This window comes from Colletotrichum costaricense (genome assembly GCF_030867565.1).
Source record: "Colletotrichum costaricense strain IMI 309622 chromosome Unknown Scaffold_3.1, whole genome shotgun sequence".
Lineage (NCBI taxonomy): Eukaryota > Fungi > Ascomycota > Sordariomycetes > Glomerellales > Glomerellaceae > Colletotrichum > Colletotrichum costaricense.
Genome location: NW_026848232.1, coordinates 1,940,176 through 1,955,841, shown reverse-complemented (window position 1 = coordinate 1,955,841; position 15,666 = coordinate 1,940,176). Strand labels below are relative to the sequence as shown.

At 50.4% G+C, this 15,666-nt stretch overlaps 3 protein-coding genes across 3 annotated transcripts; 2 read left to right on the top strand and 1 right to left on the bottom strand.

Annotated features, from left to right (window-relative positions):
• Nucleotides 1–1,537: 1,537 nt before the first annotated feature.
• On the top strand, nucleotides 1,538–10,666 carry CCOS01_03471 (amino acid adenylation domain-containing protein; the record flags this gene model as incomplete). The annotated part of the gene is made up of 3 exons (XM_060451657.1): nucleotides 1,538–2,478; nucleotides 2,598–9,128; nucleotides 9,820–10,666. 3 exons carry the CDS (start codon nucleotides 1,538–1,540, stop codon nucleotides 10,664–10,666), a joined length of 8,319 nt encoding a protein of 2,772 aa, XP_060317922.1.
• A 326-nt stretch (nucleotides 10,667–10,992) lies between these two features.
• CCOS01_03470 (uncharacterized protein) lies at nucleotides 10,993–12,541 on the bottom strand (the record flags this gene model as incomplete). The annotated part of the gene is made up of 4 exons (XM_060451656.1): nucleotides 10,993–11,003; nucleotides 11,227–11,746; nucleotides 11,915–12,043; nucleotides 12,116–12,541. 4 exons carry the CDS (start codon nucleotides 12,539–12,541, stop codon nucleotides 10,993–10,995), a joined length of 1,086 nt encoding a protein of 361 aa, XP_060317921.1.
• Nucleotides 12,542–14,843: 2,302 nt separating this feature from the next.
• Nucleotides 14,844–15,317, top strand: CCOS01_03469 (choline dehydrogenase; the record flags this gene model as incomplete). The annotated part of the gene is made up of 2 exons (XM_060451655.1): nucleotides 14,844–14,854; nucleotides 14,900–15,317. The coding sequence occupies 2 exons, from the start codon at nucleotides 14,844–14,846 to the stop codon at nucleotides 15,315–15,317; spliced, it is 429 nt and encodes a 142-aa protein (XP_060317920.1).
• Nucleotides 15,318–15,666: the final 349 nt, after the last annotated feature.

The window sequence follows — 15,666 nt, the reverse complement described above, 5'->3', positions numbered from 1 at the left end:
CCATTTCGAGAATAGCACGGCGGAACCTCAGTAGAAGCCTTGCCCCGCTGCACCGGCTGACCGCCATGAGAGGATTCAAGCCTAGACATGGATCCCATCACACTGCCCCCAACCCGCATCTGGAAGGCCAAAACGAACCTCATGGGTAGATGTTGTGGATGTCTGAGGGGTAAGACAAAGCTCGACATTTCTCATGTTCGAAAAATCACGATATCGGCCACCGGGGCGACTCCGCCGCTGCCTTATCGCTGACCACCCCCAGCAAAATGGCGACCACCCCTCTCTCTCAATGGGGCCGAAGGATTCGTGACTGGGCTACTAATCACCAGCCTCCAGGCACCTGCATCAAGAATCGTTCTTTCAAGCATTTTTCGTCAAGGAGAGTGAGGTCGATTATTGGTTCCCGAGGCACGGAAAGAATCTATGCGAACTGGGAAACCCGGAGACCCGCATATGAACCCATGCAAGGCACAGTATGCAACCACTTTAGAATGCATGCACTACAAAAGAACCGATGGGGGTCAATAGGATTTCCAGCCTTTCGGGGTGGCGAGGCATCACCGCATCGCTGACGAATGAGTGGGATCACCCACCCAATAGTTGGAATTATGTCGCCAAACCAGTTAGCCTTTTGCTCGATATTACCTGAGACTTTAGCATTTTGAGCCTTGACAGAGACATATGATTCAGGGTAGAGAGTCGAGTAACCAATCGGAACGCGTCCAAGTCGACTCCGGACGTCAAAGAAGGCGCGTAACTGTTGTACAGATTCAACTCATTGCACTCCAAGATGATTAGACACGGCAATATAATGCCGAGAAATGCCGCACTCCACTTTCTTTCGGTTCGTGAGCAATGATCAAGTAATCAAAGAAAGATCAGGAGTGAAAGGTTGCTGTTCTAGATTCAAGAGGAGGGGCTACGGCAACCCCGGTCTTATGAGAGTCACCCTCTCTCGGGCGACCACAACCTGAGAATCCCCATGAGATGGCGCAGCATCGAAGGATTGACGGTGTGAGGGATTCCGGGATCTTTACCTGTTTGAGCAGGTTGTGAAAGACCGGCGACCAGTCTAGAATACCTGATTTGGACAACCCGAAAACTGCCTGTTGTAAGTCTTGGCCCAAGGTACCTTACCCGAGGAGGCGTCGTCTGAGCTGTTCCGTAGTACGCGCGGTCTGAGTATGGCGACATGAGCGGGAACTATCACGGGAGCCAGTTAATTAGACTGAGGACTACTGATGACGTTGAAGGATTTTCTGTGGCCCCATGTCTAATCTTCTCGGACTCGAGACACGCAAAGGTTCCGAATCGAGTCTGAAGGAGCGATGACAGATGTTTCAGTATCTTTCATACATGTACGGAAGTCAAGTGCCAAGGTCCTGCATCGACTCAAAGATACTTTCTCCGTACAATCAACGTACTTCATAAAAACAACACTCTCCGAGACCTTCCCGCCTTGGCGCCACGCTTCCAGGCTTACATCGTGCATGCATCGCCAGTACCTGCATCGCTGCAACCAAGCCAAATCCTCAACATGTTATCCACAGACGGGAAATGGAAGCTTACGCCTCGAATTCACTCTGTCAAATTTGTCTTCGACGCTCCGACTCCGGCAGATGCAAATACTCCGGACGAGATCTTCTTTGACAACCCATTCCCTACGGACACCCCGGGCATGCCTAAGCGGTTTGTCTTCAAGACACCTACAACTCATGATTCCGATCAAGAGGTTATCGGTCTTCAGATATCAACCACGCATGATGGAGAAAACCTCGATGCAAGTGTGTCATATGACAGACAGGCATCTGATGTGCCAACAAGTAAGGAAAGTTTGACACTCTCGACCGACAGTCGAACCAAGGTTACGTCTAGCGAATCACAGCCAGAGTCGGTCACTCATCTTCGTGGTCCTACTTGCGACGCACCGGATGATGTGGAGTCGATCGTGTGCTCAGCCTGGGCCTTGATACTATCTTCATTCATCGAAAGCGAAGTAGTCAACTTTGATGTGTGCGTCTTAAGCAGTGACAGTCCTCAGCCCGCGAGCAGTGTGACACCGGTAACATTGTCCATTGACACCCAGACTTCAATTCCAGCAATTCTTCAGCAAATCAAACACGAAAGAACCGTATTCGGATCAGCCAGCCAAGGGCTCGAAGCTTGCCATGAGACCCGTGGTGAACCATTCTTGAAAACGCTTATCAAGTTTTCAACGACTGTTAAACATCAGCAGCAGCCATTCAATGCTCCCAGTTTCGACTTCCAGCTTCACTGTCTCGTCGAAGGGAATGATCTACAGTTATCTGCGACATTCAATGAGCGTTCCATTCCCAAGGCGAGAGTTCGTCTGCTGCTGAGTGATTTGGAGCACGTCATTTGGCAGTTGGCCAACTCGACAGGAGAGCATTCCACTCTTGCAGATGTACAGATCATGAGTCCCGCGAGTCAGAGGCATCTTGTCAAATTGAATAGACCGTAAGTTTCATTTCCTGCCATATTCAACTATTATAGTAGCTTGGTGCCTGTCTGACTTGAGAAAGACTCCCGACTAGAGAAGAACATCTAGTGCAAGAGTCGATCGCACAACATGCCAGATCAAATCCTCAAGCACAGGCTATCTGCGCTTGGGACGGTGATTTGTCGTATTCTGAGTTGCAGCGTGCATCAGAGGCTCTTGCGACGCACCTTTCTAGTCTTGGGGTCGGACCTGAGGTGATGGTCCCGATCATCTTCGAAAAGTCTGTCTACAGTATTATCTCCATTCTGGGTGTGGTGATGGCTGGCGGAGCTGTCGTCGTCTTGGATCCCTCACTTCCTGCAGCCCGGATCAGCATGGTCATCAAAGACTTGGATGCCAAGGTCATTATGTCGTCCGTCTTCGGCGAAAGCAAGATCCCATCACATATCCGACAGGAGAAGCGAGTTTTGATCAACCAGGCTTTCTTGGACCGTTTGTCGACAGCACGGCAATTTCCGTCAACGGAGATCTCATCTTCTCCTAGCAACGCGCTGTACGTTGTGTACACGAGTGGTTCTACCGGAAAGCCAAAAGGTGTTGTGGTCACCCACGAAGCATTTTGTTCCAGCGCCAAGGGTTTCACCAAAGCCATCCACCTCGACGCTCCCACTTGCCGGGTCTTACAGTACTCATCCTTCTCCTTCGACATTTCAATGCTCGAAATCTTTGCTGCCCTGATGACGGGATCATGCCTTTGTATCCCATCTGAGGAGGATAGGATGAACAACCTTGCCAACTGCATCTCCAGCATGAAGGTCAACTGGGCGATGCTGACACCTTCAGTTGCAAGCCTGATGGTTCCGGAGGAAGTTCCAAGCCTCGAGGTACTGTGTCTCGTGGGTGAAGCATTACCGCAGGCTGTCGCTGACACATGGGCCGACCATGTCAAGACCATCAATGCTTACGGTCCGGCAGAGTGCTCCGCTATCACCATAGTCAGCGAGCCAAGGACTAAGGGGGTGAAGAGCATTTCTCTTGGAAGACCTCCCAACTGTGCCGTCTGGATTGTCCGAGAAGACGGCCAGCTTGCTCCGTTCGGTACTGTTGGTGAAATTGTGATCGAGGGCGCGCCTGTTGCGCGTGGATACCTGGGCGATGAGGAGAAGACAAGAGCTGTCTTCTTGGATGATCCCGATTTCCTGCGTGGTGTCCTACGAAAGCCAATGCGATGCTATCGCACTGGTGACCTCGGAAGGATGAACCATGATGGGACTATCGACTTCTTGGGCAGGAAAGACACTCAGGTCAAGATCAATGGTCAGCGTGTTGAGCTTGGCGAGATTGAACATCAACTCAGGAAAGTCATAAATTCCGAAAAGACAGCGTCACCTCCCGGGACGATCTGGGAGTTGATTGTAGAGCTCCTACACCCTCTTGGAGGAGAACATAGTATTCTCGCGGCATTCGTCGCCCCCAAGACAATTTCCGGGACCCTTTTTCATGCAGAAGCGCAACTTATTGTCGAGGAGTCTCACTCTCTGTGGGCGACGATACATCGGAAATTTTCGACAGCTACTGAGGAACTCGCCAGTGCTCTCCCTAGATACATGATACCAAGGGCAGTTGTGCCATGCAGCACATTGCCCCTGTCACCGTCAGGCAAGGTCGACAGGAAGACGCTCCGTGCATACGGAAACGCGTCGACGTCGAAACATCTGCTCAAAACGCCAAACAATAAGGAAGATCACATGCCGGTTGAGATTTCTGGGCCACTTTCTCCAGACTTCCCCGAGAGCGAAGAGGATTCTTCAGTTGGACAGCACACGCTAATATCCGACACCTACCCGTCAACCGAAGCTTCAATGTCGCTATGCGACCCTTCACAGCCTAGTTTTACACCAACTGAGAAGGCGCTACGGCTGGCTTGGTCAGAAGTTTTAGGTCTACCTGAAGACTCGATCGTCCTCGAAGATGATTTCTTCAAGCTCGGCGGAGATTCCATCGGGGCTATCAGGATCGTAGCAGCTTGTCGTAAGCAATCACTTCAGATCAATGTTGCGAACATCTTCCAGAACTCTGTGTTGGGCAAGATGGCTCTCGTTTGTAAGAGCACGGTATCTGAGAAGCAGGTGGTGTCTCCTGTCCAGTTCATTCCGTTCCACTTCTTGCGGCGAGAGGACACTACAGAGCTGCAAAGTGAAGCCGCTTTCCAGTGCGACGTCGCTGTCGATGAAATTGAAGACTTGTACCCTTGCACGCACATGCAAGAGGGTCTGATGGCTGTCAATCTCACGCGACCAGGTAGTTACACTGGTCGATGGATCCATCCGCTACCTCGGGACGTCGATCTTGCGAGGTTCAAGAATTGCTGGGAGGATATCCATGCCGCATCGCCGATACTGCGGACTAGGTTCGCAACGACGTCGACTGCTGGGTCTCTGCAAGCCGTTATCCGTGAGAAAGTCCGGTGGCTTTTGCACGACGATCTCGAAGCATACCTCGAGCAAGACGATGCGAACCCAATGTTTCCCGGAGACTCGCTCAATCGCTTTGCTGTGATCACGTCAAAGTCTGGCGATATGACGTTCGTGTGGACCATACATCACATGCTTTATGACGGCTGGTCCCTGGCAATGCTCTGTGACCGTCTCAACGATTTATATCACGGCCGCGCTGTCAAGCCAGCAACTGACTACCGTAACTTCATCGAATACACTCAGAATATCACGGCAAAAACATATGCGAGTTACTGGAAGACAGAACTACAGGGAGTGAGCCCGTCAAGCTTCCCAGAAGCTCCCAAGCTTGGCCACCAGTCTTTCGCCCGAGCTGTGGTGCGCGATGAGCTTCGTATCAACATCGATCAGTCTTCAGGAATCACCATGTCAACAATCGTTCGAGCGGCATGGAGTCTCATGATAAGCCATTTCTCTCAGTCAAACGATGTGCTCTTCGGTGCAACAGTCTCAGGTAGAAACGCACCATTGGACAACATCGAAAGCGTCGAGGGTCCGACAATAGCCACAGTGCCTGTAAGGGTTCACCTCGACAAAAGGTCAGACATTCTTGACTTTCTGCGAAAGATCCAGGACCACGCCACCGCCATGATACCCTATGAGCAGTCCGGCATCCAACAGATCAAATCACTCAACGAAGACACTAAGCGCGCCTGCGAATTCCAGAACCTGCTCGTCATCCAAGCAGGCGGCGGTTGGGACGAGACTGGGCCTGGTCCCCTCGGGAAGCCGATCTATCGAGAAGAGTTTACCACATTTCCCGTCACATGCGAGGCATGGCTTCATTCTGGACGGATTGAGTTTGCGACACATGTCGATGAAGATGTGACAAGTCGACTGTTCGTTGCTCAAGCCATTGAAACAGTCAAAATTGTCATGAGTCAACTCGCTTGGGCTACATCTGATAGCTACAGACCTTCTATGATTGCAGACCTGGCCTTTGAACAAACCTCTACACCTATCCAACAACGAGCTTCTCAACCTCTCGAAGCAAGCGAGGTCTCGGCTACGCTCCATCAACTCATCACAAAGAGGAGTCTGACAGAACCCCAGAGAGAGGCAGTTGTCTCAACAGCCGAGTCGCTTTCTTACGAGGAGCTGGAAGATATGTCGACGGCACTTGCCGTCCAACTTGCCGAAAAGGGAGTCTCGAAGGGAGACAAGATTCCACTGTGTTTCGAGAAATCTGTCTGGACTGTCGTTGCGATGCTTGGGGTCTTGAAAGCCGGAGCTTCTTTCGTGCCCCTAGACCCGAGCCAGCCCGTATCACGTCTAAGAAAGGTTGTTACGCAAGTCAAAGCCAAAACAGTTCTTACGTCTGCATTCCAACAGAAGGCAACTGATCTTGGTGCTGTTGCGTCCGTGATCGTCAATCGCGATGCTCTTGGCGACATATCCAGGCTTCAGCATCCGCGGCAACCACCAGCTCAAGTGACACCCAACAGTCCTGCCTACATCATCTTCACTTCTGGTTCGACGGGAGATCCCAAGGGCATCGTCGTCTCTCATGCCGCGTTTGCCTCCAGCGCGATGGCCCATGGTTCCGTCTTCGGTATGAGCGACGAGCATCGTGTCTTGCAGTTCTCTGCATACAGTTTTGACGCCAGCCTTTTTGAGATTCTCACCACCCTAATCTACGGCGGAACCGTCTGTGTCGCCACTGAGAAAGAGCGCTTCGAGAATCTCGGAGACTTTGCAAGCCGCATGCGCGTCAACCTCGCGCTTCTGACTCCATCGGTGGCTCGCATCATTCGTCCAACAGAGATGCCGTCTTTGAAAACTCTAGTTCTGGGCGGAGAGGCTCCTGATGAGGACTTGATCAAGAAATGGCTTGACGCCGGATTGACTCTCTTCAACGCATACGGCCCAAGTGAATGCTCCGTCATCGCTGCTTGCCATTCATGCACCTACGATACGGACCCGAAATCCATCGGAAACCCGGTCGGCTGCTCTGCATGGGTTGTTGCCGCAGATGATGACACGGTGTTGGTTCCAAGTGAACAGGTTGGCGAGCTGCTCATAGGTGGTCCGACTCTAGCCGATGGCTACTTGAATGACTGTGAGAAAACAGCTGTAACGTTTCTCTCGCGACTACCATGGATATCTAGAGAGGATCGCATGAGTACAAATAGATTGTACAAGACTGGGGATCTTGTGAGGAGAGCCGTCGACGGAACTCTGGTGTACGTGGGACGAAAGGACCTCCAAGTCAAGTTGAACGGCCAGCGAATCGAACTCGGAGATATTGAGTCGCACATCGCTGGTTGCTGTTCCGTCAAGCGCGGTATTGTTGTCTTTCCCTCGTCGGGACCATTCTCAGAACAACTTGTGGCGGTTCTGGAGCTCGAAGAAGAAGATGGCGAGGGACGGCCTGGTCTCCAACATATCATGACTCGATTTAATATCATTGCAGAGGAAGTTCGTCAAGAGTTGACCGGAAAGCTTCCGAGCATCATGCTCCCGGCACACTTCATTGACGTTGCAACCCTCTCTGAGGAAAGATTTCCACTTTCGACCTCAGGCAAGGTTGACAGGAATAAAGTCACAACATGGGTCCGAAATCTTTCCGTCAGAGAATCTCAGATCCTCGACATTTCTGCACCGATACCAAGTACAGTGGCAACCATTCAACCTCACGAGCTCCCCGCCTACGAGCTGGCACAAAAGGTCACAGATTTGGTGTCTCGAAAGACCCTTTCGTCAAGGCCCCGACTAGACGATTTTGACGATGTGCTGTTACAGACTTCCGGTCTAGATTCTCTCAACATGATGTCGCTCATGCACTTCGTTCGTCTGAAGTACAGTGTCAGAGTCAGCATGCAGCTGCTCATGGACGAGCAAATGAGCATCAGGAAGCTGGCAGCTTTCATCACCTGTGCTGCTTCCAAGGGCCCAGTAACTTTGACATCTTCGAACAGCAACTCTGAGACTCGGCGGATCGATTTGATGAGTGAAATTGATCGTCTTGACGCGGGGCTTCAGGAACTTCCAGGCATATTGTCTAGAGATGTCCAAAGTAGTTTGACCAAGAAGACAAATAATCTCAGGGTTTTCCTTACTGGTGCAAGCGGATACCTGGGTACTCAGATACTGCGAAAACTTCTGGAGCGGCGCGATGTTGCCCGTGTCACCACTCTGGTACGCGGAGCGACACTCCAAGCAGCGAAAGGTCGCGTGATTGAGGCTGCGCAAAAGGCTCTTTGGTGGACCGAGTTCCACGAAGACAAGCTGGACGTCTGGACGGGGGATCTCACGCAGACTATGCTCGGCCTTGACCAGAAACGATGGGACTTGCTAAGCGATGGACACACATTCGATATCATCATTCACAACGGTGCGATTGTCCATTGGAACAAAAGTTATGCTGCCTTGGAGGCGGTCAACATCCATTCAACAGTTCAGCTCCTGGGCATTGCTGTTCAGAATCCTGCTTTGCGATTTGCTTACGTGTCTGGTGGACGACAGTGGAAGAGTGCCGAAGAACGGGATGAGGACATCGCGCGAGAGCTATCGGACTCTATGGGTTATAGCCAGACAAAATTCGTTGCTGAGGTTCTCGTCAAGAGAGCTGCGGAACGATGTCCAGTCTCACAGCGGAATATCGGCGTCTTCAGGCCTGGGCTTATCATCGGGACGCCCGCAGAAGGTGTAGCAAATTTGGACGACTACATCTGGAGGCTCACGGCTGCAAACATTGAGATGGGCATCTATAATGCGGACGAGGAGCAGGCATGGCTGCATCTCTCGGATGCTGCTACAACTTCGGAAGCTGCCATTCGCATCGCATTCAATCCAGAATCATCTGCTAGTCCGGTGACACAGCATGAAGAAGGAATGACTTGGGGGACGTTCTGGACTTTGATCAAAGGCATGGGCTACGACATCCGTCCAACACGTGCTGCCAAATGGCTATCAACAGTCAGAAACGATATCTCGAATCGGAAAGAGGAGCATCCCCTTTGGCCGCTGGCTCACCTGCTCGAAGATGGTAGCATGGAATGGGAAGAGGTGACCGAAAGCCACGATATGTGTCCGTTGCAGCTCAAGGTGGCTTCGAAGAAGAACGTGGAAGCTCTTGTGAGGGTGGGTTTCCTGCCGGCCACGCGTCGAGCCCAGGATGTTCAAGTTGTCGGGGGCACGTTTTCTAGGACGTGAGTGAGCCGGATGCCTTGTTTGTAATTGTGAAGTTACGGGATCGGACTCGTTTAGAATAGAGATGCCTAGAGCAATATGCAAGCTGTCAGCGGGAGGTATTGTGGTTGCAGCATGAGTCGGCGGCTTGTTGTTCCATGTCTATCGAGTCTTACTTGAACTGTATCTTGGCGCGTAATGTAGCTACTGAGATGAGACCCCTGTGCCCGTTGTGGTGACGTAGGTGGTGCACTGTCACTAGGTGAGATGTTTAGCTTGTCATTCACGCCCTTGTACAACGAATGGCAGCCTAAAAGTACTGACAAAATTGAAAAGTCGTTCATCGAATCTATATCCCTCATTCTCCAGAAACATTTAACTTGGTTCATCTCAACATCATAAACTTTTCGAGGATCACAACCTTTTCCGTACGACAATGGACGACTCAGTCACTATCAAGGCACAGTGCATGTGTAAAGTACACACATTCTCCGCTTCACTGCCGAAATCCGCACTGCCGCTCAACGCGTCTTGCTGCCACTGTACGTCGTGTCGCCGACTGACTGGATCTCTCTACAATCCTGCCGTCGCGTGGCCAGACGCCTCTGTAGACCTATCTGGCTTGCGGAAATATCCATTCTCGAAACACTTTGATGTTTATTCGTGCGGTACTTGCTCGTCACAACTCTTCGCCCGTGGTCACAATCCCAGCATCGCTCCTTATGTCACAACCGGCGCTTTGGAGAACATTCCTGGTCTTGTCAAATATGACAATCATATGTTCATCAGCGACACCATCGATGGTGGCCTTGCGCCATGGCTTCCGAAAGAAGAGAATGGAGACCCGGTTAAGCGCTGGAAAGAGCATCGCAACAGCGAAGAGGTTCCATTCGACTGGCCGGTCAGCAAGTCAATCCCTACCGCTCGGCTGAATGCTAGCCCTTTTCCAACGTCGACCCTGTTCCACTGCCACTGCAAGGGCGTCCGGCTATCGCTGCGAAGCGCGGCGGACTTGGAGGCAGATCCGGCGAAGGAATCGACCTCGACATGTGTGGATCCCAAGACGCTCAAGTTCAAGGCATGTTCCGATTCGTGCAACTCTTGCCGCCAACACTTCGGCTCAGATATCATCGCGTGGACCTTTGCTCCTCTCACACACATCAAGTTCAGCACTGAGGCCGCATCCGCGCCGTCTCAATTCCCACAGACGATCATTAAGCTCAAAGAAGCAGTTCTATCCAAGACCAAAGACCCACGCCTCGGAACATTGGCGGTTTACAATAGCTCTCCCGAGGTAGAGCGGTACTCCTGTTCAGTGTGTTCAGCCAGCATATTCTACGCCGTTTACGACCGTGAAGACATGGTTGACATCGCAGTTGGGCTGTTGGATCATCCGGATGGCGCACGCGCTGAAGGACTGTTGGCTTGGAATTACGGCCTGCTTGGGTGGACAGCGGATGCGGCAGGCGGATGGCGAGAAAAACTGGTTGCGAGAACGAAGGCCTCCATGAAGGAGTGGGCCAACTCCTTGAACGGAAATCAGAGCACCAACGACTAAGCAGCAGGTCAGAAGCATCTGAAGGAATCTCGAAGTCCTCGATGGCCGGACAAAGAGGAGGCTGATCGAGGCTGGGCGACAACCTGGAGAAAAATCGTAGGGCGCTGCTCCAGGCTTCACAGACAATACTGCAGAGGGAAAGGTCATCACATCATCAGCGTCGATGGTTTAGTGGTAAAATTCTCCGTTGCCATCCAGCAGCGTCGGGGAGCCGGGGGTTCGATTCCCCCTCGACGCAATCTTTTGGTTTTTGACGGTCGAAAACGTCGTGCGATGAGCTATGATGATCGGCGATGTGTTCAGCCTGCATTCTTACACTTTGTTCATTATGGTGGCTCTTTAGAGTTGTATGTCATGCCTCGATGACCCTTTCTCTTTGTTTCCTATCAATATCTTCCCATGTAATTACCATAAGCGAAAGACAGAAAGCTCTCTTTTTGTGATTGCATAATCGCTCGGCACCGCCATCGTTGACAGAAATAGATTTCCAAGACCCTCCGTAGCAAGTAGAGAGTTATATATGATTCCAATTGGAGATGCAGCAAGCATAACTGAGGTACCGTTGCTGACAGATAATAGCTTCGGTGCCAGCCTCATGAGCCTTAAGCCCTCCATGGACGGCTGCCACCTATATTTAACTTCATTCGGTGTGTAAAGAGGATCTTCCGCTGGCTTGAGCACGGCTTTGTCGATATTTTCAGGGAATGGCATTGGATCCCGCGTGCCCGTGTCCAACAAAACTTGCAAATTCATTAGCTGCGTGATTGAAGCATTGTAGATGATGAGCTCGGCAGCCTGTTCCGGTGTCTTCACCTCGATTGGCCTAGACGCCAACGTCTTGGCCCAAGTCAATGAAATGTCTTCAATCTCTCCGTCAAGAGGCATATCAGCTTCTCTTGCAGCATCTGGATTGTCGCACTTCCAGCGCCATCTCCAGTCACGTAGATCCCTTAGAAGCTGATCGATTTTGTCACGGGCGGCCTCTATCTCGTTGTTGAATAACGGTCGATTGCGTGATGCGATGGAAAGAGTGAGACCGGGAATATCGACAAAATGGTCCATCAGCAGGTCGTGGGAGGTCTTGGGTATGTATCGCCATGGGATAGTTTTCCACGTCGTTTTTTCAAAAAAAGAGTGATCATGTTCATTGAAGGAATTGCACGCCTGACGCCACAGTCAATTCTGTCAGTACATGTGGAGGCCACAAGTATTCAGGAAGTCAAAGAACAAAGCCTAGAATTCTCTTACATGAAGTGCCCGAATTTGGCGTAGATAGGTCAACATTGGCTCTTGCTGAAAGCACTCTGGCCCACACATTTCTATAATTTTCGACATGCCGTAATAGTGAGGAACGTTGGGCACGTTCTCTACCGCATACTGTATTTGTTAGAATAGGGACTGTGACAATAGGCGCGTGCTCTTGACCGAAGTTCCTTTTCAAAGACTTACTTGGTATAGACTAAGGATAATGATTGTGAAGGCCCACCTCGCCAACTCCTGATTGGACTTCGCTGACACAGCGTGATGCAACGCTCTGATTACCTTGCCATTCAACTCGTAGCCCTCGGCCACCATGCTCGGCTCGTTGACAGAATTTCCCATGAAGCCGAGCGCAGTCGCTAGGCTTCCCGTATAATCGGCTCTGGCCACATCTGAATCTAATTCTCCGTCTAATGACATTCGAAAGAGAGGTTTCCAAAACGGAGCCCAGCGGTAGTGAGCTACAAGATGGGAAAATGCCATGCGGTTACGAAAAGCTGTGAACGGGAGCTCTGGGACGATGTTCTGGTGAATAACAGTGCTCGAGCTCGTGTTTGAGACTCTGACTAGTTGTTGACTACCACCAGCATCGCCAGTGGCGGCAAAGTTTTGCATGCGGAGCGGCAACTCGTAGCCCAGGCATTTGTGGCCGGATTTGAGACATCTCTCACATGCAGGTCGAGCTTTGTCTAAGTGTTTTCAAGTGCGTGTAAGTGACATGACCGTTTATGAGCTGGACAGGCTAGAATTGTCACAGAAAGAGCACGATGGACATACCACACTTGACCCGTCTTCGTCGACAGGTATGACAGTAGCCGCTAGTTGGCGGACGTCCCATGGTGAAACTTATTTCTGGATAAAGTGTTTTAAGTCAAGTGAGAATGTTCACGATGGCTATGTTAACTATGAGCCCACCGAAAAGCTTGCGAAGAAGATTCAGGAAATGTGTCGTCGTAGAAAAGCGAGACGGACTTAGCATAATATATTGCTTCTGAATCAACAATGAAAGAGAGAGCCCCAGTCTTGGATGTTGTCGAATAGACCTATTCATATTGTCCCAATATCCAAGTATCAGAATACCCACCTCTGTCTTCAGTGCCGGACATCACGGAGACGTGGGGCGAAAGAGATCGAGTAAGCAGAGCAGGCGGCAAAATCCACTTGGTTGCGCGCGCGCTGCAAGTAGCAAGGCAGTTTTAGACTATTTAGTCATCCTAGACAACGTAAGGTAAGCCGCACTCTAATTCTCTTCAGTTCTGATGCATCACTTGGCAGCAGCCAGTGGGGGCTTCGGACTGTCTGCTCATTGGCCAGGCTCATGCTGACTGCAGCTTCATTTGGTTATTCGTTTTCTAGTCCAATCATGAAGACGTATCTGAACATGCACGCAAAGATCGCCACGGGTACTTTTTAAGATAATCACGAGATTGTATGCCGAAAAGAGGCGCTGGTCTCATCGGTGCCTCCAGTCACTTCCTTGCCTTCATGGGTAATGACAGCATCGTTGCGATGGATCACAGGTTAACATCAGCCCGTATTTGATTGTTTACCTATTTCGTGTTGGCATTCTTTTGTTAGCATGTTACATTGAGGTAGTCGGCGATCTTGGAGGTTGGTCGATGATCCACCGGAACTTATGATGAAGGGCTTATTGTGCATTCGATAAGCATTTGGTCTAGACGATCTGCACCTTTGATCATATACATTTACCAAAAATATTAGTCTATTCTGTTTTGGAAGGTTCCGGGTCCATACCCTGGTGAAACGATGAGGGAACACTCCCTAGATCCCCAAGTACCTATATTTCCCGCAAGTCCTGAACAGCTAAAGTAGCGGGAATTAAAGGAACAAATATAAATAAGTGTATCTCAGCTATTGATGCTATATCTCTGATAATTCCTTGGTGGCCTTCTGACTCACTCACGGGTGGCTTGGTTCTCCACGATGAACACATATGCGACCTGATTCGGATGTGGCTACGAAGCAAATTGCATTGCTAAGGCACACACATCCAGGAAACGTTAGCCAACATTTGCCTCCAAACAATACTCTGAAAGTATAATTGTGTATTTGCATACATCCTTCTCAACGAACACTCCGAGCAGCGGTTTGATCATAGTCACAATCTTTCATGTGCCGCAAAGGCCAAGAGCTGGCCGAGGGTAGTCAAGTCCAATGAGGGAAGGCTGTATTTTAGCATGGTTGCGTGAATGTGGGAGCATTGGTCTAGAAAGGGCCTCTCAGCTTAGACGTAGAGCCAGCCAAGTCTAGTACTAACATCATTAATTCACGTGTTCCATTTCTTGGGCGCAAATAATGTTCACAGCTAAAGTCGATGAGATAGAGACTCTGCGAAAATACCTTACTTCATTAAGTAGCTTCTGGCAATCAGGCAGAATGTCAAGAGTAATACGTCCAAATTTCCGTTAACAGCGTTGGCGCAAGCCTGCGAGATCATCCATTCGGGCTAACGCTTGCTTCTTGTAAGCCTACCGGCAAGTCCTCAATGATGTAGAAGTCATTGCATGGCTGGTTTAATTGACATGTAGCGAGCACTAAGTACTGGGATACCCGAGAACTACGAGTTGGTAAACTCAACATTTGATGCTGAGCAAAGAGATCTCTATTACTCGCAACTAAGAGGTAAGTCCTGCAAGTGAAAAACTGCAGTTTCGTCTAAAATTCGAATTGTTAAGGCGCTGTACGGATACCATTACAGAAGCACTCGCGTTTGTTCCTCTCTCAAGCTTCACCCAGTCGGATATCACCGGCAAACTACTATCTGCTATCAACAGTGGCACCGCTCAGTACCTCACACAGAATACTGACCAAGCCGTTGAAGACGGATACTCGAAACACGTCCAGCAAATTCTGCAAATGCACCAACGTAATTCCACGGCCGATATGGAGCTTCTTTATGGGGACGGTGGACGCTCAGCAGTGAATATCTTGATGCACCCCTCAAGCCGTTAGGCTATTGGAATCAACCTCATCGACCCCTTCGCGCCCCCAGTCATTGAACCTCGCTGTCTCTCCTACTCTTACGACGGGCAAATGGAGGTTGAGTCACTACGGTCAACCGAAACTCCTGGCCACGCAGCAAGTCCAAGCTCTTGGAGCAACGGAAACGCTGCCTTGGGTCATTGCCCTGAGCGACTCTGACATTTTGGAATTCGTTGAAGGAGTCAGCGCTACAGAGTATCACTATACTGGGACCTGCGCTATGCTTCCCAGGCCACTTGGTGGTGTCGTGGATTCCAACCTTAATGTGCATGGGATCGATGGCTCGAGGGTAGTCGATGCTAGTATCATGCCTTTACTTCCATCGGCGCATAACCAGGCGACGGTCTATGCAATCGCTGAAAAGGTAAAATTGCGCCCCTACGCATGAGATGGCTCGAATGTGAGCGAGACTAGTGCAGTGACTTTAGTGCTGACTGACTTCTCTTACACAGGCAGCGGATGCTATTTTACAGCAATATTCTTGATGAGCGTGGCGAAAGATGGATTACTTGAAGACGAAGGAAAAGACGAGGGGAGTTTGGACAACTGTCTTGTCGAGATATTCATTGGCTGATAGCTCCTCTACTCACTCAAATTCCCTGGGTTCGGCGGCGCAGAGAGTTTGTTTTACTTCTGTGACTGGTGCAACCTGCTGTTACATTTGCAATGACTTGTCAACCCTGCCTATCGCTAGAAACGTCGTATTTCAGGAGGTGCTCGCCCACTTTCACCTGGGA